The 25,191-nt window shown below is 42.0% G+C and overlaps 1 protein-coding gene and 1 long non-coding RNA gene across 15 annotated transcripts in view; one reads left to right on the top strand and one right to left on the bottom strand.

The window, feature by feature from the left end:
* The window catches only part of MYCBP2 (MYC binding protein 2), a 138,824-nt gene extending 122,612 nt beyond the window's left edge, over positions 1-16,212 (bottom strand). For 12 of the 13 annotated variants that reach the window (XM_081857917.1, XM_081857923.1, XM_081857918.1 and 9 more), the window contains exons 1-3: positions 15,714-16,211; positions 3,638-3,713; positions 95-310 (exon numbers count right to left, since the gene is read on the bottom strand). In XM_081857917.1, the coding sequence (XP_081714043.1) occupies positions 95-310; positions 3,638-3,713; positions 15,714-16,054 (633 nt within the window). In that variant the 5' untranslated portion in view covers positions 16,055-16,211. Of the gene's footprint in view, positions 1-94; positions 311-3,637; positions 3,714-15,713 lie in introns of all 13 variants that reach the window. The other variant, XM_081857927.1, reaches the window with a different exon arrangement.
* A 309-nt stretch (positions 16,213-16,521) lies between these two features.
* Positions 16,522-23,500, top strand: LOC309339939. Of its 2 annotated transcripts, none has more exons than XR_014155679.1 (3): positions 16,522-16,822; positions 19,965-20,159; positions 23,306-23,500. It is a non-coding gene; the product is annotated as an uncharacterized lncRNA (long non-coding RNA). The 2 variants fall into 2 exon arrangements; XR_014155680.1 differs by having other exon boundaries at positions 16,523-16,822; positions 19,965-20,155.
* Positions 23,501-25,191: the final 1,691 nt, after the last annotated feature.

The raw sequence follows: 25,191 nt of genomic DNA, 5'->3' as shown, positions 1-25,191 counted from the left end.
GTGAGATGCTTTGAGTTCTGTGCTACAGAACATGTCGAAGACTATTATTATGCCTTTTACATGGGAGCTTGACGTGGTCAGTGGGGTTACTTGCCTTTGGAAGCTTGATAGGCGGCTCCTTAGCCTCCTCCTCTTCCTCACTGTCTGAATCACCACTCTGCACCATGTTTTTTGAAGCCAAGGCTACAGAGGTCTCCCTTTTTTGCCACTCCAGAACACAATGCCGCACATTGCAGTAGACGTTGAAAGCTGAAGGGTTGCTGTGAAGCTTGATGTCTGGTATGGTTACCATACTATCCAGGTTTTCACTCTGATTAAAAAAAGAAAGACGTTTTCTTGCAGTCAACAGGTCAGCAAAATCTTCATGTTGTATTAGAGAGGCATTCATCAAAACCACATTCTTTTGACAAGTCCCCTATATTTGCTAAAGGGGTAGAGAGTTATCCTTTTTACTCAAAGGAAAGCAAAAAAGAAAAAGAAAAAAGGAGAGAACAAGGATGATCCATTTAAAAACTGAGAATCACAATGGGAAAGCCCAGCCAGATGGGTGGGGTATAAATAAATTGTTGTTGTTGTACCAAAATCATGAACGTAAATGGGCGATTTCTTAATCAAATATTGTTGCACTGTATCTTCTCGTGGTAGAAGCATGAGACAAATCACAATTGAGAGAACTTTTCTTCATTCTTATTTAGCCTCCCTGCAGGAATTACCTATAAATTAACTGATGCAAGGATGCCAAGCTGTAACACAGTATGAGTTCACTCATTAAGCGGATTTCACAGCTGATTTCTCCAGGGGCATGGCACCAAAAAGACTTGTGTCAAACAGCTGCAGCAGTTTTTAATTAAGTACAGAAAGGATGCCCACCTGCTATTGCAGCCCACAGTATCCCCTTCCCCATCACCTCCCACTGCTGTCATGGAGTTTACAACTGGTAAAGGTGCATTGTCTTCAAATAGCAAAAGGTTTCACACGTTACAATATTTGCCGCAGCTCAAGTGATGGTACAGGTGCTGTTTGCTGCAGTAAATGTATGAAGGGTACATGAAGGGCAGGTGCAGATCCTAAATACTCTGAGGCATGTGCCAAGGAGCACCACTTGGCTGCCACTTCCTGGCGTGCGTCCACTGTGTGCATCGGATGAGTGGCTACCCTTCGTATCTTAACATGTTGCTTTTTTCTGGAAAAATACTGAGCCAGTGTAACATACAGTGGTTACAGATGCTTCAGGTTACAGACTCCGCTAGCCCAGAAATAGTACCTCGGGTTAAGAACTTTGCTTCAGGATGAGAACAGAAATTGTGCTCCGGCAGCGCGGCAGCAGCGGGAAGCCCCATTAGCTAAAGTGGAGCTTCAGGTTAAGAACAGTTTCAGGTTAAGAACAGACCTCCAGAACGAATTAAGTACCCCTGTATGCTATTACCGAACTCACTGAAGGTACCCCTGTACCCCTGTATGCTATTACCGAACTCACTGAAGTTTTCATTGTTAGGGTACATTTGATTTTACCACTACACTCCACACAGCCTGAAGTGACAACAAGAAAAATATCTGTTCTACTTGCAAATGTTTGACTGCAACAACTCCCATTCATGGTTTTGTAACCTGAATTCTAGTCTAATATACTTTTTGCACTTGATAATTGTTTGAAGGTTTAGCTGGTACAGATTATAGCAACAAGTCTCTTAGTGGAGGGGGAAGACAGATAGCAAATTACACTAGTGCTGGGCACAGGTAAAGGTGGCAATATTAATCTATAATTTAAAAATCCTAAGAAGTCTTCAGTTAAATGCAGCCTTCATATTCTCTGTTTGCTAATTTCATCCCATCATGTCACAAAAAGAGGAGTCCTGGGTTGCTGCCCCAGAATTATAAACTCCCTTTCCTTAAAGGCTTTTCAAGGCCTAACCTTGCATTTTCCAGCAAGATCTTGTGAACAGATAGATTCTGAGCATTTGTTCATTTTAAGATGCTAAATAAATATCATATAGCTACAATTTTTCAGCTGATTGCATCCAACAGTATCCCTGAAGAAGCTTCTATCAGCATAATGGAGAGAGAAAAAGATTTACTGATTCCCCATCTCCACTGCAGCCTCTCTCCCCATGTGAGGTGGGGAAAGTCTGCCTGACCCTCTGGAGCAGATTGAGAGGGCACACGCTGCTGCTGGTGGGAGAGGGAATCAGCCAAAGTTACCTTCCTCTGTTATCCACTGACGGAAATCTGTGCTGGGGATGGTCAATATATCTTTTAAAACCAACTCTCTAGAACAAATATCGTTCATTTCTAGCATGAGGATACATGCCTTTTGGGGATGCGGGTGGCGCTGTGGGTGAAACCACAGAGCTTAGGGCTTGCTGATCAGAAGGTCAGCGGTTCGAATCTCCGCGACGGGGTGAGCTCCCATTATTCGGTCCCTGCTCCTGCCAACCTAGCAGTTTGAAAGCACGGCAAGGTGCAAGTAGATAAATAGGTACTGCTCTGGCGGGAAGGTAAACGGCATTTCCGTGCGCTGCTCTGGTTCGCTAGAAGTAGCTTAGTCATGCTGGCTACATGACCCGGAAAAACTGTCTGCGGACAAAGGTCGGCTCCCTCAGCCAGTAAAGCGAGATGAGCGCCGCAACCCCAGAGTCGTCCGCGACTGGACCTAATGGTCAGGGATCTCTTTACCTTTACATGCCTTTTAAAATGCTCATTTCTGAAGTGAAGGCGAAAGCACAGACTAAAGCTAACTAGACGACACCTGTAAGTCCTTCACTGTGGCCAGAAACCATACAGAATGAACTTGTGTGCAAACAGATGTGAAATATTTTCTTCTGGTGGCAGCACTTTGTGCCTCATTGGGAACCCCTCTGGAGTGTTCTGTGATGTGTGGTAGCTGTTTGAAAGCGTACAGGTTGCTGCACCTGGACACTGGGAGATGAAACACCTTGTGTGCAAACAAAAAACCATTAGCTACACTTTCAACACACTCATATGTTATCTCCAACAGACACCATTTAGACATAATTGCAAAGACTTCCTGTTTGAGATTGTTTTGGTGACCAAAGCTGAAGAGAGGGTATTTGAATGGATGTTGAATCATGCTGGATTTTGTGAGTTTTAATCACATTATGTCATTTGTTTAAGCATTTATACCCTGTATACATAATCTCCAAGCAGCCTTCAACAAATATACACATTTTAAAACAGATTAAAACATTAAAAATAAAAACATTAGGATAGTGTCACTGTGCAAAGGCCTCCTGAAATAAAACTAGCCTAGTGCATGAAATCTAGCAGGGACAGTGCCTCCCTGTTCTCTACACCACTTTAGGATTTCTGAACATTTTAAAACAGGTCGCAAATGACAGAGTGAAATAAAAAGCTAAAAAGAGTAACTTTGAAAAAAATAAAACAGTAAAACCAAGGAACAGAAAACTGCATAATGAAATGCTCAAATCACCCCATTTTTGGGGAATCCTAATAAATGGATTATAACTTAAATATGCCCAGTATTGAACCTCTTGAGTTTCTTCTAGCTATAAAGTTAACATAGGTATTATTTTTCCTCTTTATTTAAGTTTACTCCAATTTGCAGACTTTTATTCCAAGTTGAAATAGTCAATTACAATGTGAGAAGAATATGATTTACCTTGTTCCGTGCTCTTATTTTCAATTTACTCTTCTGCTTTCTTTTTAGTTTCTTCTTACTTAAAAGCTTTTTACACCTATATAAAAAACGAACAGTTTTTGTTTTAATTTTTTTTTAATCATAATACACCAGCAAATTAGGTTTACTGTTCAGTCCTCAGAAATGTTTCAATGGATTTTACTTCAACATGTGTGTAAAGGATTGCATCCTACTGCTCCACACAAAGCAGAAACAAAAGCTAAACTGTATCATCAAATGCCATCTTTCAACATCAACATCAGTCTCCTGCAAAGACATCAAACTACAATGGTCCATTTAACATGCAAATTAATCCCACAACCTCAAGGTATGAAGTCTTCATCAGGAAACTTGATCCAGTATTTTATTACTCCTTCATTCTATTACAAATGGGGTCAGATGACTGAAAAGATAACTTAAGAGAAAATCTTCAACTATTTATAGGTTCCATTCCCACAGAATATCTGTTTGTGTATTACATAGTAATAGATGTGCTACAATCTCTTGTATAATGGATATAAAACACATAAAATTTAATTGGCTTATCTGAGCAATAGAAAACTGATTTCAGTCCAAATAGAAAAGCTGGTATTCATAATTCATTTTTTTCATTTGGATCATTTTATGATCTGAATCTCATTCTAGTACAGTGTTAGAAACTTGAGGTATGAAATCTAGGCACTCAATGGCACCTTAAACCGAAGTTATGGGCACAGCAATGGAATGTCTAGATGCACTTTTTTATAACAAGAATAAAAGCTGAAAAGGAATGAACTGCAGCTAAAATATATTGTTCATTTTCCACATTGTCTAGTCCTTCCCCTGCCCACCCTCCTAATAGTCTTAAGAAGGTCTCTTCTCGAGTCTTCAGAGAGTAGCTGGAATTGTGGAATTTTTAAAAAAGATTGATTTCACGATATAGCCAATTTTCATAGTTTTTAAATACCCCAAAACTGAAAAACAAGTCTGCACTTTTTTGGGGGGACGACCCTGTAATAACCAATATTATTTTAGATTTTAAGATGAACTTTGTTTCATTAATTTTTTCTTTTACAGCTATGGATTGTAGGAAAGTTGTACCCAGTAGCCATTTTCCCCCCACGATGTCCAAAAAGCGTAACATTTTGTTACAAGACATAAGAGACCCATAAATTTTATTCTTTGTTGAGAAAGAGCATGTCTTTGCAATCATTTTCACCATCAAAAACTTTTGAATGCATCATGCCCTAACGCTGAAAATTTAGGTTTTCTAAACCTAGTTCTTCTACCAAAAAAGCTCCATTTATACTTTTTAAGGCATTTATAGAATCTTCTGAGTGCTGGTGTATTTTTTCCTGAAATCCTCATCATGTTATTGATCTCTATGTAAAATTTCAAAGAGATCTGATAATTGGTTATGGAGAAAAAAAATAAAATGCACACAAGGCCGAGGATCTCAAGAGGGACAGAAACACAGATTTCACGAAACCTTTAAGCGCTATAAAATTAAAACTGATTGAGATAGAGGGAGGAAATTTAACGGGATTTCTTTCAACCGTAAGGGAAGGGTATACACTAAGTTTCATCAAAATTCGAGACAGTGGGTGGGAAAACCCTTGTTTTTTGCATGGATTTGATGTGGAATGACCCGTAAGGTAAATACAAACTAGAGTCCCATGGACTGCAAGAAGATCAAACCTATCCATTCTGACGGAAATCAGCCCCGAGTGCTCACTGGAAGGACAGATCGTGAAGCTGAGGCTCCAATACTTTGGCCACCTCATGAGAAGAGAAGACTCCCTGGAAAAGACCCTGATTTTGGGAAAGATTGAGGGCACAAGGAGAAGGGGACGACAGAGGACGAGATGGCTGGATAGTGTTCTCGAAGCTACAAACATGAGTTTGACCAAACTGCGGGAGGTAGTGGAAGACAGGAGTGCCTGGCGTGCTCTGGTCCATGCGGTCACGAAGAGTCGGACACGGTTAAACGACTAAACAACAACAACAAAAATTAGGACATGCTCATGAATTTATTTATGGCAGTCTTCTCCAACCTACTGCTCTACAGCAAGTCCCATCAACTCCAGCCATAAAAGCCATGGAGAAATGCTCGTGCTGACTGGGGCTGATTAGAAGTTTAGCCCAAATATCTAGAGAGCACCAGATTGGGGAAGCGTAATTTATGCAATGCAAAATACTTGGGCTACGTAGTAATAGAAATCAATAGCTCTTTACAATGATCAAGAGATGCAGAAAGAAAGAAATGTTTTTATCACTTTTCCTAGGAATGGTCAGCATGGAGAAATGTTGTTTTGTTTGTGTCACCCACCATCAGAAGGTTGGCGGTTCGAATCCGTGCGGGTGGGTGAGCACCTGTTGCTCTGCCCCAGTTTCTGCGAACCTAGCACTTCAAAAGCACACCAGTGCAAATAGATAAATAGGTAACACTGCAGCGGGAAGGTAAAAGGCGTTTCCATGCTCTCTGGTTTCTGTCATGGTGTTCCGTTGAGCCAGAAGCAGTTTAGTCATACTGGCCACATGACCCGGAAAGCTGACTGCGGACAAATGCTGGCTCCCTCAGCCTCAAAGCGAGATGAGCGCCACCACCCCAGTCACCTTTGACTGGACTTAACTGTCCAGGGGTCCTTTACCTTACCTTACCTTTTTAGATCCCGTAAAGAATGAACGAAAGAAGAGAACTATTTAGAAACAATACCATTTTGATATAGCACAGAAGTATTTCAGTTTGCTTATTAAATAGCTAATGGCTATATAAGAAAATAAAGTCTCTGTTACATTTGACTTCATCCAGTACCAGAACTCATAGTGTCAACCTCCTGTTTTGTTTAAGAATGTAGTTTCTCTATTTACAAAAGATCTAAAAGACAATTTGGTACAGCCATGCCGTTTTAAAGGCAGCTTTATATGAACCAACAATAAAATTGCAAGTAAGGTTTAAAGAAAAAAATGTGTGTAGCTAATTCTGTCAACAGTGAATTAGCAAGTATATGATACTATGCCTTCCCCCCACTTTGTTTTAGAGAGGTATTTGGCAAGTATACCACTGACTAGCCTTACAGTCTCATACTCCATTACATTATGCAATATTATAAATGGATGCATATAAGTGAATCAAAATAGAAAATGCATACCCTAAGTCTAGGCATCCAGTGCCAAAGATTTTCTCAAAGCATGTTCTTGTAGGTTTCCCCAATAACAATAAGCAGGAAGTTAAATAACACAGTCTATTTAAACAACATTCTTATCATTATGGCTGCAATCCAAAATTCATCAACTTAGTAGTAAGTCTTGCTGAACTCAGTGCAACTTTCTCCCAATTAAACATACTTAGGATCAGCTTGTTAATCTGTTAATAAGTGACTTCTATTATTAGCAGTGCTCTGTCAAATGCAATATTTAGTTCAATACATTCAATGTAAAAGCAACCAAATTTTTAAAAATCCTTCTGGAAATGCAACAAATAACCTCATGTGACATTCAGTGTCACATTAGAGTACTTCTGCTAGCATGACAGGAGTTCCCCCTACTTCTCTTCCCTCTTCAGATCTGCTGGGGGGGGTTGTCCCCAATGAAAACAGATTTGGGTCACTCCTTTATGCTAGCTAAAGTCCATTCCACTGGCAGGTGGCTACCATCAGATGTCAGCCCTTGAGCTTTAAAGGGGCTTCTAAAAAAACTACTACTGTATCATTCAACGTTCTGTGTCCTCATCAGGAATGTAGTTTCCAGACATCATGAAGCCACTGAATAAAATATATTCAGGCTCTTCTTTTAGAATAGGAGAATTGAAATATATACAGTATGGTTGGTGGGTGTGGGTGTGTATTACAGTACTGTAATTTCTTCTTAATTGGCATATTTTCCTCGTTTATGAATATGAAATATTTTGCGCATACATGACTGAAATTGTACTGTGTAATAAATATGTTTTATAAGTGTGTTAAATATGAATAAATCAGTTACTATTTTTTAGTATTAAAGGATTTACTGTATATTTAGCATTACAAACGGTTAAATATTTGTACTACAGTGGTACCTCGGGTTACAGACGCTTCGGGTTACAGACGCTTCAGGTTACAGACTCCGCTAACCCAGAAATAGTACCTCGGGTTAAGAACTTTGCTTCAGGAGGAGAACAAAAATCGTGCTCCGGCGTCATGATAGCAGCAGGAGGCCCCAATAGCTAAAGTGGTGCTTCAGGTTAAGAACAGTTTCAGGTTAAGAACGGACCTCTGGAACAAATTAAGTACATAACCAGAGGTACTACTGTATAGGTAAATACCTCAGCTTGAAATGAAACATGAGGCAAAATATTTGACCTCTGCAAATGTTGCAATGTAGGGGGCCTGGCTGCTAACAGAAGCCTTGGTTACAGTTGCTAAGGAGGCAACACCTTTGGCAACAGTGCTGAAAATTAGTGTATTGTGTATTTATGCTGATTGGGGGCATTAACCTGACTAACTCTCAGAACATCGCTCTAGAACTGCCATTCCCAACCAGGTCCCTCCGAGTGCTTTGGCCTACAATTTCTATCTTCTCCGGCCATTGACCATGTTGCCTCTGGCTGATGGAAGCCAAAAATGGCTTGAGTCCAAAATATCTGGAGGGTCCAAAATATCTGGAGGGAAAGGGAAAGTTCAGGGAAAGGCTGTTCTAAAAGAACTCCTCTTGGTCCTGAAATAAAAGCCAATAGCAAGGGGTCCTTATGGTGGCCATATGTTCCTAACCAGTATTATATGTATGGCCACTACAGACAAGGGCAACAGAGGAAGACAGAAAAGGAAAAAGAAAGGTAGTAAATGAGGAAAATAAGGCTGTCAAAAGTGGAGGTGCAATCTAGCAGGTTCCTGCAAGGAACATCCTGAAGAAAACATAGAAGGGGAAGGACCAGAAAACAACAGCTGGAAAAGGCAATAAAAGGGCTTCAGGAAATATATGCTTAAGAAAGCGGAGAGGCTTCAGCAAGTAAGTAGCTGGGAAGTGGACCTGGCCCAAGTGAAAACTTCTGTTCAGAAAGGAGTCCTCATTTGCAGCTGAACATTCAACAGACCAGTGAGAAGTGTTTTATTTGTTTGATAGTTTAAAATTGTTTGATGGTCTGATTTGTAATAATTTGGAAAATTAATAAAAACAATTTGGAAAGGGGTGGGGGCAGAGAACTGAGAGAGGACTTCAGTCCAGAAGCCAGTCTTGTCTGAGTGCTAACGGGGGGGGGGGGGGAGAGAGAGAGAGAGAGAGAGAGAGAGGGAGAGAGAGAGAAATTAAGCCCTGGCTTTAAATGGGGGGGTTACCTAAACAAGGGTGACTCATTGGTAACTATAACAAGATGTGACATCTCACAATGTTATCCTGCAAGCTTTAAACTGGTTCCTTTTAAGCATATATTAATGTCTATAATATCCTTTGGTTCATGTTTAAAGTCAAAAGTTGTGAGTCAACCTCATGCTTGAACTATATCAGTCAGGCTACTATAAAGAGCCTATAAAGAGAGGATGAAAATGAGTGTTTTAAGATATATGGTGGCAGCAGAAATTTAACAGCAAAGTTAAAAGATACATATGTTTTTTCAATGGTTTGTAACAACTATACCAAGCGTAACAAAGGGAACTGCAAGTACTTACACATTACAGCTGTAATCCTACATGTACTTAGAGCCTGAGCTCTACATGTACTTAGAGCCCATTTAATTCAATGGCATTTACTTCCAATTAAAGATGTTTAGGATTGCAATATTGAGTTATTTATCTTAACTTTTAAAAATAGGTTAAAGGGGCAGGTTAAAGGGAAGATATAGCTATCAACGTTGTAGTAAATAAAAGGAAGGCTATTATTTAGGCTCAGAAGCCATATTTATTACATATGAGGAGGGGACCTCTTTTAAAGAAAAGGCTGAGAAAATAAACACCCCTATAAGGAAAAGCAACATTTTAAAATATTCAACTACTGTAATTATATTCTTTTATTAAGTTTGAAGGTAATTACAATTATGCACAGTAAGCCTTGAATTCTGTGTACAGTTGTGTCCATTAATTCAACGAGACTTGCTTGTGAGTAAATATGCATAGGATCAAGAGACAAATGTTACAGTTACTGTACACAAAATTAAACTACCTTGAACACTATTTGTTTTATTTATGGCCTATTCCATCTCAGTAAATACATACCTCTGAAAACGTTTAACTAGTCTGTTGAAATGGAAAGGTTTGCATGAACTGAAACCAGCCTTTCAACTCTTTCTCTTGTTAAATCCATTCCTTAATGGTTGGTGTGTATGTGTGTGTTTGAACATTCATTACTTTATTTCACTTGATGTAAAAGAGGGTGATATATGAGGTAAGTGAAAAGAAAGATGTTTCAGAGGCTGTGTTATACAATAGAGGCCTTGCCATGTGGTTTCTCAAGTCAACAGACTTGCACTGCACCCCAAACTCCTTATTCTGCAACATTTGAAAGCATTTTTGTAATGTGAAGCCTTAAGAGTGCTGCTTCTCTGGTAAGAGCTGAGCATTATTGCCTTTGAATTGTTACCAAGAAATTTACAGTAGTGTGCTAAACTGTTTTAACTCTTTCATTAATTCATTCTGAAATAAAGTATTTCATTATAATATTTCCCGCCTCCCATTTCAGGCCTTCAGAAGACAAACTGAAACCCTCTCTCCCCGTTTTTCTATTCTGTCCAGTTCCACGTTATGTTCACATTATCCCCAGAGACCGAGAAGCACCAATACCTTTTAAAGCATGCATTCATACATTCTGTGGGTTGTACCCAATAGGCAGAGCAATCCAAATTGTGCGACACTACCAAACCTCTGTCCACGGGCACTCACAGAAGGGGGACAGGCAGATGGAAACAGATCCCTGTACCAATTTCAAAGTTCCTGTGAGCAGAACTCCATTCATGGGATGTTCCACCTCTGGAGCAAGGGAAGAGGCAATCTCAGCCAATTCCCTTTCCCGCTGCAACTCCCCCATTAAGACCTACTTGGATGACCCTCTGGAAACATGTGGGGAAGGCTGCTTGAGTATGGGGGAAATCACCTTTCTACCTTCCTTCAGAAGGAGCCTTTGCTAAATTCTCAGTTCCTTCCGTGAACGGAAGGAGTCCTTCCAGTCACAGAATACTGTGGATCCAACCTAATGTTTTGCTGTTTGACATCCTTGGTCATAGGTTCACTACCAATGTGTTAAATATTAAATAAAAACTTCTTGTATTACAACTGTTACAAGTTTATTTTACATACACAGAAATAGGTGTGTGCTCCATTTTCAATGTGTTTTTTTCAAAGAACACTATTTTGGACTACTTTCAATAACCAAGATAATTTGTAGGGTTCATATTTAAAAACAATGTGTATAAGTAACTCCAAACTATATTCAATTCAGTATTCAGTTGAATGAAAAGTAATAATACCACAGCTATCAAAACATTGTATTGTTCTAAAGTAAAGCAAATTAAGAAAGCATCTGAAAGCACCTGGACACAGAGGCTATTTTGTACTGATGCAATGTAATAAGTGTATAGTTAAAGCTATGGTTTTCCCAGTAGTGATGTATGGAAGTGAGAGCTGGACCATAAACAAGGCTGATCGCCAAAGAATTGATGCTTTTGAATTATGGTGCTGGAAGAGACTCTTGAGAGTCCCATGGACTGCAAGAAGATCAAACCTCTATCCATTCTTAAGGAAATCAGCCCTGAGTGCTCACTGGAAGGACAGATCCTGAAGCTGAGGCTCCAATATTTTGGCCACCTCATGAGAAGAGAAGACTCCCTGGAAAAGACCCTGATGTTGGGAAAGACTGAGGGCACAAGGAGAAGGGAACAACAGAGGACGAGATGGTTGGACAGTGTTCTCAAAGCTACCAGCATGAGTTTGACCAAACTGCGGGAGGTAGTGGAAGACAGGAGTGCCTGGTGTGCTCTGGTCCATGGGGTCACAAAGAGTCGGACACGACTAAATGACTAAACAACAACAACAATGTAATAAGTAAGCTAATGTTTGGATACAAGTTTTATTACTCCCAGGCCATCGGAACCTGGGCTTGTGGTTTGTTTGGGAAGCAAGAAACCATGTGCCCAGGTTCAGACGGCACGACAAACCAAGGGTTATGTTTGTTGCTTCCAGTGATGACAGGAGCAAGGGAAAAGTGAAGAGGAAACTTTTGAGTAGTATGCACAGCCACACTGCTCATTCACATGGAATCAAATCAGAATACTGTGTCATTCCCATGTCTGTATCTGAGATATCGTATGGATGCAAAGAATATGACTGTCCATCCCCTAAAAATGAAGAAAAAAAAATGATCCCACCAGGGAAAGCTTCTAGCCATTCATTTGCATATTTGCCAAGTGAAAGAAAAAGCAATGTTACTTTCAAAATCTTTAGTGGATTCTACTGTATTGTTTCATATAAGGGAATGCAGTACACTTGCGCCAGGCAGATGGAACCAACTGGTTTTTCAGTGGGTATCCCTTGCATGTTCCCATGTGTTTACAAACATCCAGTTCCCCTTAATGCTTCAGAATGTTCACCAAGAGCACACAATGTACATGAAGCAAACATGTTTTCCACATAAACTGTAAATTGGTCCTGATACTGTGAGGTCAGAGAAAGAATGCAGGTCCTGCTAGCGCAGAAGGAATTGCACATATTACATTCAATATTTATTATCACCATCCAAAGAGGGGCATCACAGGCAATACTGAAAGTTCAATAAACAATGCCAGAAAGAAAACCTAAGAAATTCTATTTACCAGTTCTATCACCTTGGCACTAGGAATTAAGTTCAGACCTTGAAAACAGGCAAGTTGTCACCTTGGGCTTTGCTACTTACTTCCCTTGCCAACAATGGCTACTGGTTTTTTTTCTTGGTACCAAAAAGATGGGACACTGCATCCAAACCTATTGGATGACACAATATAACTTGGTGCACATCTCCTGGAGGAATTATCACACCCTGAACAATCCTACTATTTATTTATTTAGAGCTTCTGCAAACTTCACATTCTCAGCACTTGGATGTCTGACTAGCCTGGCTCCAGCAAATAATGAGTAATCAAAATCTAAGGGCAAATGTGAACCTGCAGCTCTTTATCCAGAAGCATGCAGCTTGCTGAAGGAGCATCAGGAGGAGGAATGAAATGGCATCTTCTGTTTTAAATGAGAGCTTTTCTCATAGAAATACTTCTTCCATGGGAAGAAGTATTTCTATTCCAGAATCCTCAGATTTAATAAGTGATTGAAGAGTACTTCAGACCATTAGTAAGCACTCTAAAACAGCCTAATTTTTTAAAAACAAAATTCTCTAGGTCTAGGAGAAAGCACACAGAATAAAATATATAGTATAAACCTAAAATATATAGTATAAACCTATGCAGAGTTAGGCTCAGGACAACAGTCAGTCTGATTTGGTAGTCTCCACTACTCAATTCAGAATAATTTGTGATTTTTAAAAAAAACCTGACGGGGGGGGGATGGGCAACCTGGGCACTTCTTTCCCTTAACCTGGATAGGTCAATTCATCAGTCCAAAAAGCATTTAAGCATATTTGGTTATACTGTTATAGCATATCTAACCAGCATGTGACACTGGACTGTATCTGACTGTCATATTCCAAACAGATCCACTAAAATCAATGGGTCTACTGTGGCTTAGTCAGATGCAACCCACTGAATTCAGTGATAAGCCCAATTGATTCAACATAAAAAAGGAGTGCTTTTGAATATGCTTTCAACCTGAGGACAAGCCATGTCACTATCCTTGGAATTAATAAATAACTTCTCCCTGTACAGATGATTACCAGCCCTCAGTGATTCTGCCAGGTGTTAAGTGTTTCAGCATCCCTTTAAAATCAAGGTTATTTAAATAAGAATGCATAACTATCAGTTTCTTCCTACATCAACAACTATGTGCATATGTAAAAGATCAGCAACTCATTCTTTCCTTTCCTGATTCCATCTTCACCCAGTCCAGACTTTAGCTATAACTGACAACAGTAACTTTCCATTCTTATGATATAACAAAATCAAACTACTTCTTTTGCCGACAATGAATTGTCACATTCATTTCCATATTGTTTGTATCCATTCCTTGTTACTGAGTAAAAATGTATATTGTAAGCTATTCAGGATAAAAACTTGAGTTTTTATTTTTGCTTACTTTACTTTTTAGAGTGCATTTATAGGAGTAGGAACCAAATGCTGCGCCTGAAAACATTAGAGTCTATCTCACCACCTAGTCAAACACCACATTTGGCGTGGCAGCAAATAAGGAGTAAGATTACCAACTCTTAGCTTGCCTTCCTGTTGTTAGATTACTAACAATACAAACCAATTTCCTTTTATAACCAACACATGGCAACAGGTAAGTATGATTTCAAGAGTTCTAAATATTCAATGCCAATAATATACAGGGCAATCCAAACCTCCTATCTGCCATACTAGAGGGGTTTTGGATGGGGCAGAGATGCTCCTCTTCCAACCTCCTTTAGCACCCCAAAGCACCTGCCCAGATGGTGGGAGAAGCTATCACTTGTGATATCTCTGCCAGCAGTTATCAATGGAAATTCCCAATGCTGGGCATTTCAGGGGGAGTGGCTACACCACACCTGATTCCATCACATCCTGGCAGGAGCAAACTGGTGGTAGCTACACTATCAATCACTACCACTGCTAGTAAGGGGTTAAGATAGCCATTATTGCAATCTAATTTATTACCCTAAAATAAGTAGTCTATCATCCAACTTTTGACTGCTCTGGAAAATGCTACATCTCCACCTATTCCTCGCTGACAGATTCTTGTAGGTAATATTCCTGTGCACTCTGCATAAATAGTATATTTATGTAATCTAACAACAGTATAGTATATTTACTCCAATTACTTGGTAGTTGCCTACTCCACAGCCTGTCGGTAGGGATTAATTCTAAAGCAACATCTTTCCTCCAGAGAAAACTGGTGAAAAAATGTTATGTCAATTCAAAATCCATATGGATTTTGCAAATCCATGTTCTGGAAACCACAGCTTGTTCTTCCCTGCCAAAATCTAACTGGATTTTACATTCTACTTATTTTTCCCCCACATGGAGTCCTTGACAGGTATTTCTACACAGATGGAAAAGAATAATACTGGAACAGGCCCAAGTTCTCAAGATTTGACTTGCAGACAAATCTGTATCATCTTGCTCAATGACAGATGCTAATTCTCGTTAGGAATTGTTCAACATTAGCCCCAGTTCTCTTTCCCTCTGCCCACTAGTTTTGATACATTAAGCAAACACAGATTAAGGAGGGGCAACATCTTGGGGTGGAGGACCAATGGCAATAGCAAAACTACTTTGATACCCAACACAAAACAGACATGCTGCAAGGTACTGCCCAAACAAGAGGGCACATTCTGCTTACTCCTAGAGGTCCTAGCCACCTGGATTTTTTTAAATATCTAACATACAGCCTCATCGCTGAATCACCAGCAGCGTGTGGGCCTTCCTGAGAGGAGACAGAGTTCCCTGTTCCAAATATTTTGTGGCAGTTACCACGTAGCTGATGAGCCGAGATGGCACACAGACTCCTTTTTCCCTGACGAGATGCCTACAGATTGAACAGGATTTGCCATGGCACTAAAACGCCACCTTCCTTAAGCTTCGATTCTAAGCACAGACACTTGCCTGACCCAGTAAAGCCCCCTGGAACTTACTTCTGAGTAAGCAGGGATAGATTTGCACCTTGTCAGGACCAAAGTCCACGATGGGAACGCCTGAGCTACCCCTTCAAATCCTGCTACAGGAGGGAGCTGGTGCTCGTGTGGAAGACCGCCGTGTGCTTGTGCGTGTGGATGTGTGCGCGCGTGTGTCTAGGCAATAAGGTATTGTCCTGCCTTTTCAGAACTGCAGTGCCAGAGGGCGATCTCGTTTTGGACAGGCAGCTGGGCTATACATCTGCCCGGGGAAGATGGTCCGGGAGCTGCCTGCACGGGTCCCACCACCCACCGGGGTGGCGGGTCGCGTGTGTGCGCGCATCCCAGCGCCCGCTTCCGCGTCGCCTCCGCCGTTGTTGTCATTTACCTGGCGCCCGGGTGTCCGGCCTGCTCCCTCTCGCTCAGCGCCGCCGCCGTGTAAATCCTCCGGTAGCGCTCGGCCAGGGCCCGGCCCGACAGAAGCAGCTGGTAGCGGCCCCGGCAGCCGCCGCCGCCGGGAGGAGAAGGCAGCCCCGAGGATGTCATGGTCGGCGGAGGCAGCAGGAGCAGCGCCCCCAAGCCCGCCGCGCTCTCGCCGGGGCCCATGGCCACGCACGGCTCGCCGGTGCCGCGGGGGAAGAGGAAGAAGCCCGGGCCACCGGGCTCGGATCCGGCGGCGGCGGCGGCGGCGGCGGAGGAGGAGGAGGAAGAGGCGGCGGCCCCGCTCATCGCTCTCCCCTCCCCGCCCCTGCGCGCTCCGCCCCCGCGGCCGGCCGGGAAGGCAGGCAGGCGCCCGCTCCTCCTCCTCTGTCCCCTCAGCGCCTCAGCGGCCCGGCCAGAGCCAAGCGCGGCGCCGCAGCCAACAGACACACAACCAGGCCGCCCGGCCGGCAGCGCCTGACTGAGGAGAGCTGACTGACAGGCGCGCAGCTCCTCCCCCTTTTGGCGCGAGCGCGCCGAGAGCGGAGGGAGGGAGGGGGGGAGGGCGGGGTCGCGGGGGAGAGAGCGAGGGGAAAAGAAAGGGGCGGGGTGCGCGCGCGCCTGTATGTCTGTGAGGAAAAGCGAAGCCGGCGTGGGGCGAGGCCGGGCGACGCAAGGAGGGCGCGCGCGCGCTCTTCTTTCTTCGCCGGCCGCTTCCTCCCTCTCTATGGTACTTTCCACTGTAGCGCGTCTCTTTCCGACTGTCAAAACGCTGAAATTTTGGTCCGGACTGCGCCTGCGCGACGTCTCCCTTTTTTTTAAAAAAAAAAAAATGTCTTGCCCCACCCGCTTTTTATTTCCGCCCCCCCCCTCTACACACACACACACACATATATCTGTAGGTACTGAGAGTCCATGTGCGCATGTCTGTTGCGGTTGAGGAGGGAGCCGTGTGTTTCTCTCAGGGGGTGTCGCTCGCTCTGGGTTGTTGTTCTTATTTCTCTACCTCCCCCCCCCCACCCTCTTTCTCTTGTATCTGCTTCCCGAGAGCGCGTGGAGATGATGTCATAGCAAATTGTGTGTACACACACACACACACACACACACACACACACACACACACACACACAAAAACACACACAGTGTAGACTCTTAAATATTTAGCAGCGGGTGGAAAGAGAGGGGAGAGATTTATTTTTTTTAAGTATTTCAATTATTATAGATTTATTCATACCCCACCTTCCCCTGATGGAAATGAAGGCACCGTACACACACACACACAGACAGAGAGATTTGATTTATTATATTTCAATTTTTTTATTTGCTTTATTGATTTTAAAAAAGAAAACTGCAATCAACCAAAAAAAAACCCACCCCTGTATAAACATAGAAAATCTTATTAAAATAAGCATTGGGGGAAAGTTTGGAGTGATAATGAAAAGTGCACTACTCAAAATAAGGACTCTTGGATGGGGTGACAGGAAGTCACAACAGAAGTTATGTTGTAAGAAATCAAATTTTCATTTGTAAATTGTAATACATTTCGGCTTATATTTTGTTTGGGTTTTTTGTTGATTGTATTTTTTTTAATCAATAAAGCAAATTAAAAGATTTATTATATTTCTATGCCGCTTTTCATTCATATGAACCACAAAGCGGTTTGCAAACAATACGTGACAGGAACAACAGAAATGCAACAGAAATCGTATAGAATAATTTAACAAATCCTCAGTAAAACAATTGCAATCTATAAAGCATTACTAACAAAACAACTGAAAAGATAAAGCTAAATAGCACAGTTACAACCAAAGGCATAGGATTCACAAAGTACTACAGCATTCATCTATAAAAACTATATTTAACAACACAGGCGCCAACTCTATGGGGCTGAGGACACCCAAAATATACTGGGTCAGAGCTGAGGGGCCCAATCCTGAAGAATCAGGAAGAAGCTGGCAATAGGCACTCCTAGCCAATGAAGCCTGCTGAGTCTTTAGTTACCAAAAGGAATCAATATGTTAACCCCAGGCTATGAACCAGATTAGATGGAGAACTGCTGCATGATTGTTGTTGTTGTTTAGTTATTTAGTCGTGTCCGACTTCGTGACCCCATGGACCAGAACACGCCAGGCACTCCTGTCTTCTGCTGCCTCCCGCAGTTTGGTCAAACGCATGCTGGTAGCTTTGAGAACACTGTCCAACCATCTTGTCCTCTGTCGTCCCCTTCTTGTGCCCTCCATCTTTCCCAACATCAGGGTCTTTTCCAGGGAGTCTTCTCATGAGGTGGCCAAAGTATTGGAGCCTCAGCTTCACGATCTGTCCTTCCAGTGAGCACTCAGGGCTGATTTCCTTAAGAATGGATACGTTTGATCTTCTTGCAGTCCATGGGACTCTCAAAAGTCTTCTCCAGCACCATAATTCAAAAGCATCAATTCTTCGGCGATCAGCCTTCTTTATGGTCCAGCTCTCACTTCCATACATCACTAATGGGAAAACTATAGCTTTGACTATACAGACCTTTGTTGGCAAGGTGATGTCTCTGCTTTTTAAGATGCTGTCTAGGTTTGTCATCGCCTTTCTCCCAAGGAGCAGGCGTCTTTTAATTTCGTGACTGCTGTCACTATCTGCAGTGATCATGGAGCCCAAGAAAGTAAAATCTCTCACTGCCTCCATTTCTTCCCCTTCTATTTGCCAGGAGGTGATGGGCCCAGTGGCCATGATCTTTGTTTTTTTTATTTTGAGCTTCAGACCATATTTTGCACTCTCCTCTTTCACCCTCATTAGAAGGTTCTTTAATTCCTCCTCACTGTCTGCCATCAAGGTTGTGTCATCTGCATATCTGAGGTTGCTGATATTTCTTCCGGCAATCTTAATTCCGGCTTGGAATTCATCCAGCCCAGCCTTTCGCATGATGAATTCTGCATATAAGTTAAATAAGCAGGGAGACAATATACAGCCTTGCCGTACTCCTTTCCCAATTTTGAACCAATCAGTTGTTCCATATCCAGTTCTAACTGTAGCTTCTTGTCCCACATAGAGATTTCTCAAGAGACAGATGAGGTGATCAGGCACTCCCATTTCTTTAAGAACTTGCCATAGTTTGCTGTGGTCGACACAGTCAAAAGCTTTTGCATAGTCAATGAAGCAGAAGATGTCGTCTTTCTGGAACTCTCTAGCTTTCTCCATAATCCAGCGCATGTTTCCAATTTGGTCTTTGGTTCCTCTGCCCCTTCAAAATCCAGCTTGCACTTCTGGGAGTTCTCGGTCCACATACTGCTTAAGCCTGCCTTGTAGAAATTTTAAGCATAACCTTGCTAGCGTGTGGAATGAGTGCAATTGTGTGGTAGTTGGAGCATTCTTTGCTCCATGATACTTAGCATTAACTGAGGCCTGCAGTTATGAGAGAACTAAACTTGCAGACTCTTGGTGCAATGCCTTGTCAGTTGTGGTGCTCACAGGACTGTACAAATGCTTTGATAGCAAACATCTAAATATTAGAACTTCCCCATGTGTTTTTTCCCCCTGAGGGTACTCAATGGTACGCAGTACCAGCACCTTTTCCCCCTCAAAGAAAAACACTGGCTAAAAAGTGTGGCATTTACTGTAACAACTTCATGGTGAGTAGTGGCACATTTTTTCTAGAAGAAAAGCACTGGAACTTCCACAAGCTTATGGTCCAAAAATGGTTACATGAGAATCACCACATGAAGGAAGTGACTGTGACCCAGTCATATAAAATAATGTTGCAGAAGTGTCTGAAAATATATTCTCATGTCCAGTGCTTTTTTTCTGGGGAGACACAAGGGTACGCATACCCCTAAACATTTTGTGAATCCAAGTTTGGCATCATTGAGTATTTCAATATGAGTAGGAAAATGAGAGTACCCCTAAATATTTTTTTAGAAAAAAAGCACTGCTCATGTGTAGTTTACTTGCTCCTAAAAGTAGGAAGCCGTCAACTGTAAATGAGATGTGGTATATAATTTTGGGGGAACAAGTTGTGAGAGGAATAAAGGCCCAGAATTGATGTTTTTTGTGCATAAGTAATGACCCAGGTGAAGACTCTTTAGCTTTTAGGTCTCAAACCAGTTTAGACTAAAAGTTACTGTTCTCATTTTAGTTGCAGTTCATTTTAAAAATGAATAAAAGGAGATCTATGAAGAGTATAGATACTAGTGTGTGCTGCTCTTTTATTCTGTTCCTTATTTGTTGATTCCAGGAGCCCCGATATTCAAATATGAGTTTTGCCTTGATGACTTTGGTTAGCATGTATTGACATTACATTACCTGATCATATGCATTGGGGTCCATTGGAACATGTTGCCCGATGAGCGTACAAAGGATGGCATCTGTATTCTTCATGGATGTGTTTGATGTTCCTCCCATGACTAGCAGTGATCATACCTCATGGTGGGTAAGTCTGTAAGATCTTGTTGAGAATTTATTTCAACAGGCATGGTCTAACTGGACTCCCTGGCAGGTTTTGAATAAACATCCACAAATTTATTAGTTGAATACATGATAGATAAGGCAAGGATATGTACAATTTTATAACATGCAGAGAACAATATGTGCAAAGATATCAGAGAGGGGAGCTGAGGGAAGTCCTTGGTGGGGAAGGAGGGGTGGGGGGAGGGGAGAAATAATGTAATTGATTACTTGGACTGATAATTTGTTATGCTGAAATTGTTTAATTAAAATATTTTTTAAAAAAACAACAAAAAACAGGCATGGTCAATGCACTCTGTAATTGCAGCAGTTTCACCCCTATTTAGTCTGCCTGCATTGTTGTTTTAAGTCACTTCTGGAATCATACAGATAATTCTGTCAGTCTCAAATGCGAAGTATTAAAAGTAGCAGTAATAATTATTGCTCTTTTAAAAATTCATACGTGCTACTGTCACTTTTTGCCTGTGTTCTTAATCCCAGCTAAGATGATAATGGTCAAAATTCTGAATATCTCTTCTGCAAATGTTTTTGGGTTAACTCTACCCTAATGTTTTTCATTAATTAGGAAATTGTGTAAATTGAATCATAAAACAAACCTTAAAACATAAAATGATACTCCATGTTATCTAGGATAGAGTTCCCCTGCTTCTCTTAGTAAGAACCAAAACATTTAATTCTAGTGAGTCTTCTTATGAGCCTGGTAGCATCTGTGCTGTATTGCCATTTGCCTGTTCTGTTGATGACAAAGAAATTGCTCAGCAGTGGAGCTAGATAAAGCAACCTACAGTCCACCTTTAAAACTGGGTTTATGAAGGCTTCTATAATACACTCTATAGGAAGATGTGCCTCTGGTTCTATTGAATACAGAGCTGGGAGGAATCTGGTGTTTCTATTTGTATAGCCTACTCTGTCATGCACCAAGCTATCACTCTCAGAACTTGTTTTTAAAAATCCACAAAAAACAGCAGGCAAGCAATTAGTCTTATGGTATGGAAAATAGATGTATTGTTATAAAATTACTATTTGATTGCTGTGACATTTTCTGGTTTATGTAAAAGAGAAGTTTAAAGGGGCAGCAGAATGACCACTTTAACTTTTGAATTTTAAATATTAAACTTTGAAATCTCTCAACAATCAGTGGCCAAGCATGCCAGACACATCTATTGTTAGGGCAATAATAGGTAAATGGCTCAGAATGGCTAGAAAACAGCATGAGATACCTCTGGAAGGTGAGACTCAGTCCCCATCCCCCCAACCTAAAGCAAGGAAACAACCTAGGAAGTGTGCATGTCAGAGAACTATGGGGGAACAAAAAAGAGGACATACATAGAAAGGCGGGATGCGGGTAGTGAGCTCCCGTTGCTCGGTCCCTGCTCCTGCCAACCTAGCAGTTCGAAAGCACATCAAAGTGCAAGTAGATAAATAGGTACCACTCCGGCGGGAAGGTAAAAGGCGTTTCCTATTGCTGTGCAGTGGAGTGGACTTCTGCATAAAAAGGCAATTATGCTTCATGGCTACTATTTACAGAAATAGCAAGGTGGTATATAAATGTAAGATATAATCAGAATCAGAATAATTCAGTTGTACATTTCTTAATAAGTATGTTTACTTATTCAATCTAAACCACTGAGCCTAGGGATTGCCAATCAGAAGGTTGGCTGTTCAAATCCCCACAACGGGTGAGCTCCCGTTGCTCGGTCCCAGCTCCTGCCGACCCAGCAGTTTGAAAGCATGTCAGAGTGCAAGTAGATAAATAGGTACCGCTCCAGCAGGAAGTTAAACAGTGTTTCCGTGCACTGCTCTGGTTCACCAGAAGCAGCTTAATCATGCTGGCCACATGACCCGGAAGCTGTCTGCGGTTCCCTTGGCCAGTAAAGCGAGATGAACGCAGCAATCCCAGAGTCATTTGCGACTAGACTTAACAGTCAGGGGTCCCTTTAGCTTTACCTATGTTTAGGATTGCAGTCTAAATATAACCCTACCTTCAGATATGAACGTAATGCATATTTGCAAGATATCTGAAGGTAGGGTTATATTTAGGTAAAATGTAAAGGACCCCCCGGACAGCTAACTCCAGTCAAAGGTGACGATTTTGGTGCTGTGCTCATCTCGCTCCAGGCTGAGGGAGCCGGCATTTGTCCACAGACAGCTTTCCGGGTCATATGGCCAGCATGATTAAACCACTGCTGGCACACGGCAGACTGTGATGAGTGCCAGAGCACATGGAAACGCTGTTTATCTTCCCGCCGCAGCAGTACATATTTATCTACTTGCACTGATATGCTCTCAAACTGCTAGGTTGGCAGAAGCTGGGTCAGAGCAACGTGCGCTCACCCTGTTGCACGGATTCGAACCGCCGACCTGCTGATCGGCAAGCGCAAGTGGCTCACTGTGGTAGCTCAAACTGAACAATACATCAGGACTGAGCTATAAATCTCACTTGAATCTCTTCTCTGCCCAGAACGTGCTAGGTGGCTCTTGGTAGCCTCTCATTCCCTCAGCCCCACCCCTTTAGCCTGCAATAAAGAGATAATAATAATTCTTCCTTGCAGAAAGATGCACGTTTTCTAACAATATAATGCATGTGAAATAGCTGAACACTTGCAAGCATTGTATAAACACTAGGCATTATTATTGGTTGTTGAAGTGTCTTGCTGATAAGATTGTTGGCTAAAATCATGAGTTTTGTGTGATCGCTGCCAGCTTGATAAAGTTTGGCCTCATCAAGCATAAACAGTGAGTCAATTTGGAATGTGCGCCGCTCATAGCTCCTACTGCTTTTGACACAAAGGCAGAGTATTTTGCAGGATTAAATTGTCATGATCCAAAGATCTGCTGAGCCACGCAAACAGAGGATATTGAATGACGTCACCATCCCTAGAAGGCTCCAGCCATGCCCCAGATCCTGTTAACCTTTTATCTACTCTGCACTTAGCACCAGACAACGTATTTCAACCACCCTTCTTTCTGGTACAAGTTCATATATGTCTTTCAGAATAAAGCTTTCCCTACTTAATTTACTGTAGTGCATGTTTGCCAGGTGTTAGAATGGCTAATAAGGTTGCTAGTGTTGTAACTATACAGTACTTGTCTTCCCTGCACCCCTGGCAGTTTAATTTATTAACTGTGAGAGACTCTGAAGGCAAGCTGCATCGTCTGCCTCGTGGAATACTTTCTTCATAAACGAAATCAATATGAGCTTTTGCTACTGCTGTTAATTCATAACATAAGTTTTTCTGTGCTGCTTTCTTTTTGGGTTTTTTGAAGCAGTTTATAGAACAATAAGTACTAAAATATGCACATTGACGCAGCAGGTAGGAGGCGTTCAGTGGGGCGGAACCGCCAGCCCATGGCCTGGATTAGGCCCGACAGTGGTTCCAATTTGGCCCTTGAAGCTGGTTACAACAACCACATCTACCCGTCTTGTATCATATGTGATGTCGGGTGTGGGGCAGGTAAGGACTCGTCCAAAAAGGAACAATCGGAAACCAGTATGGTGTAGTGGTTAAGAGCGATAGACTCGTAATCTGGGGAACCGGGTTTGCGTCTCCGCTCCTCCACATGAAGCTGCTGGGTGACAGTGGGCTAGTTACACTTCTCTGAAGTCTCTCAGCCCCACTCACCTCACAGAGTGTTTGTTGTGGGGGAGGAAGGGAAAGGAGAATGTTAGCCACTTTGAGACTCCTTCTGGTAGTGATAAAGCAGGGTATCAAGTCCAAACTCTTCTTCTTCTTCTTAAAAGTGCAATCCAAATGGCTGAGGGAAGAGAGAAGGGAGGCTCCCTTCCTCTGAGGGAAAAGGACCAGAGGAGGCGTTGCTGAATGAAACTAAAAAGAGAGATAGAAGGTGCTTTTAAAAAAGAAAACTGAAATGGATATAATGGAAGGAATTAGTGAAAGTGGGTCGTTTGGGCAGAGTGGATAAGATACATTTAGTGTGAAAAGTGGAGGAGAAATCATAGCATGTGACTAAGAACAGTTTGAGAAGCATGGGGGGCATAAAATAAAAAGCTCCCCAAGAGCTTCTGCATTAGTTACCCCCTCCCCCCAAAAAGGACTTGAGTCAGAATGCTGCCACAGCCATTGTCTATATTTAACAGGAATTCTGTAATTCTACAGGCGCAGCTTCCCACAACAAGTAAACTGCTAAGAATTTCTGCATGGTGCATCCATAAAATGTACTGTGTTCCCTCACTACACCATACCACCTAAATAACACATCTCTTAGGCATGGCCTTTAACAGCTGCAATTTGTCAGCATTTTAGAGCTTGTGTGAACATGGAAATTCCTTAACACAGCATGTTAAATGGAAAGGGTTTTTTGTTATTGTAATTGAATTCACTTCTATGGGATGTGCTTTGGCAGAACAACTGAGTTTCACAGAAAGTGACTCATCAGGCATAACCTGTCACTTTTACTGCCTTTCTCAAAAAGGTTTACTTGAAGTGCAGTGTCAGTTGCGGAAGATCTTCTTGCTAAGATCTGTAACCTTTGCCTCTATTTTAAAAGAATCTCACTCCTTCTGAATAAAACCTACTGCAGATCACCCAGCGCCTCCCACTTCAGTGGGAGAGTTAACATGCTCAAATCTTTTGTCTTGTAATCGTCGCCATCCAACATTTCCTCAGGTTTCTTTTTTCTTTTGTATGTGCAATGTCGGGTTTCGAAGGAGCGCAGATCATCGCTTAAAAATTCCTCCCTCAATGGTTCTCTCTCACTCCATGCCTATTCACAACCACAATACACCATTTTTGTGGTGCCATGTTTAGGACTCTCTTCCTGAATACATGATTACAGCCAAGCAGGGTCACATGGTGAATGATGATGTCATAGTATTACATAGTCAGTCAGATTTGGCTGTGTGATGTCACCGAGGAGGGAACTGCCCTTCCATTGCACTTACTTTGAATGGAGGAGAGTGAGGCGGGTGGAATCTACCTGTGCTACCCTCATAACTGAGCGATGTCACCTGTTGTGCTGTGCTTCTCACCAGCACA

Source organism: Podarcis erhardii, assembly GCF_964252035.2.
Source record: "Podarcis erhardii genome assembly, chromosome: 4".
NCBI classification, from domain to species: domain Eukaryota; kingdom Metazoa; phylum Chordata; class Lepidosauria; order Squamata; family Lacertidae; genus Podarcis; species Podarcis erhardii.
This window is presented reverse-complemented; position numbering and strand designations above follow the sequence as displayed.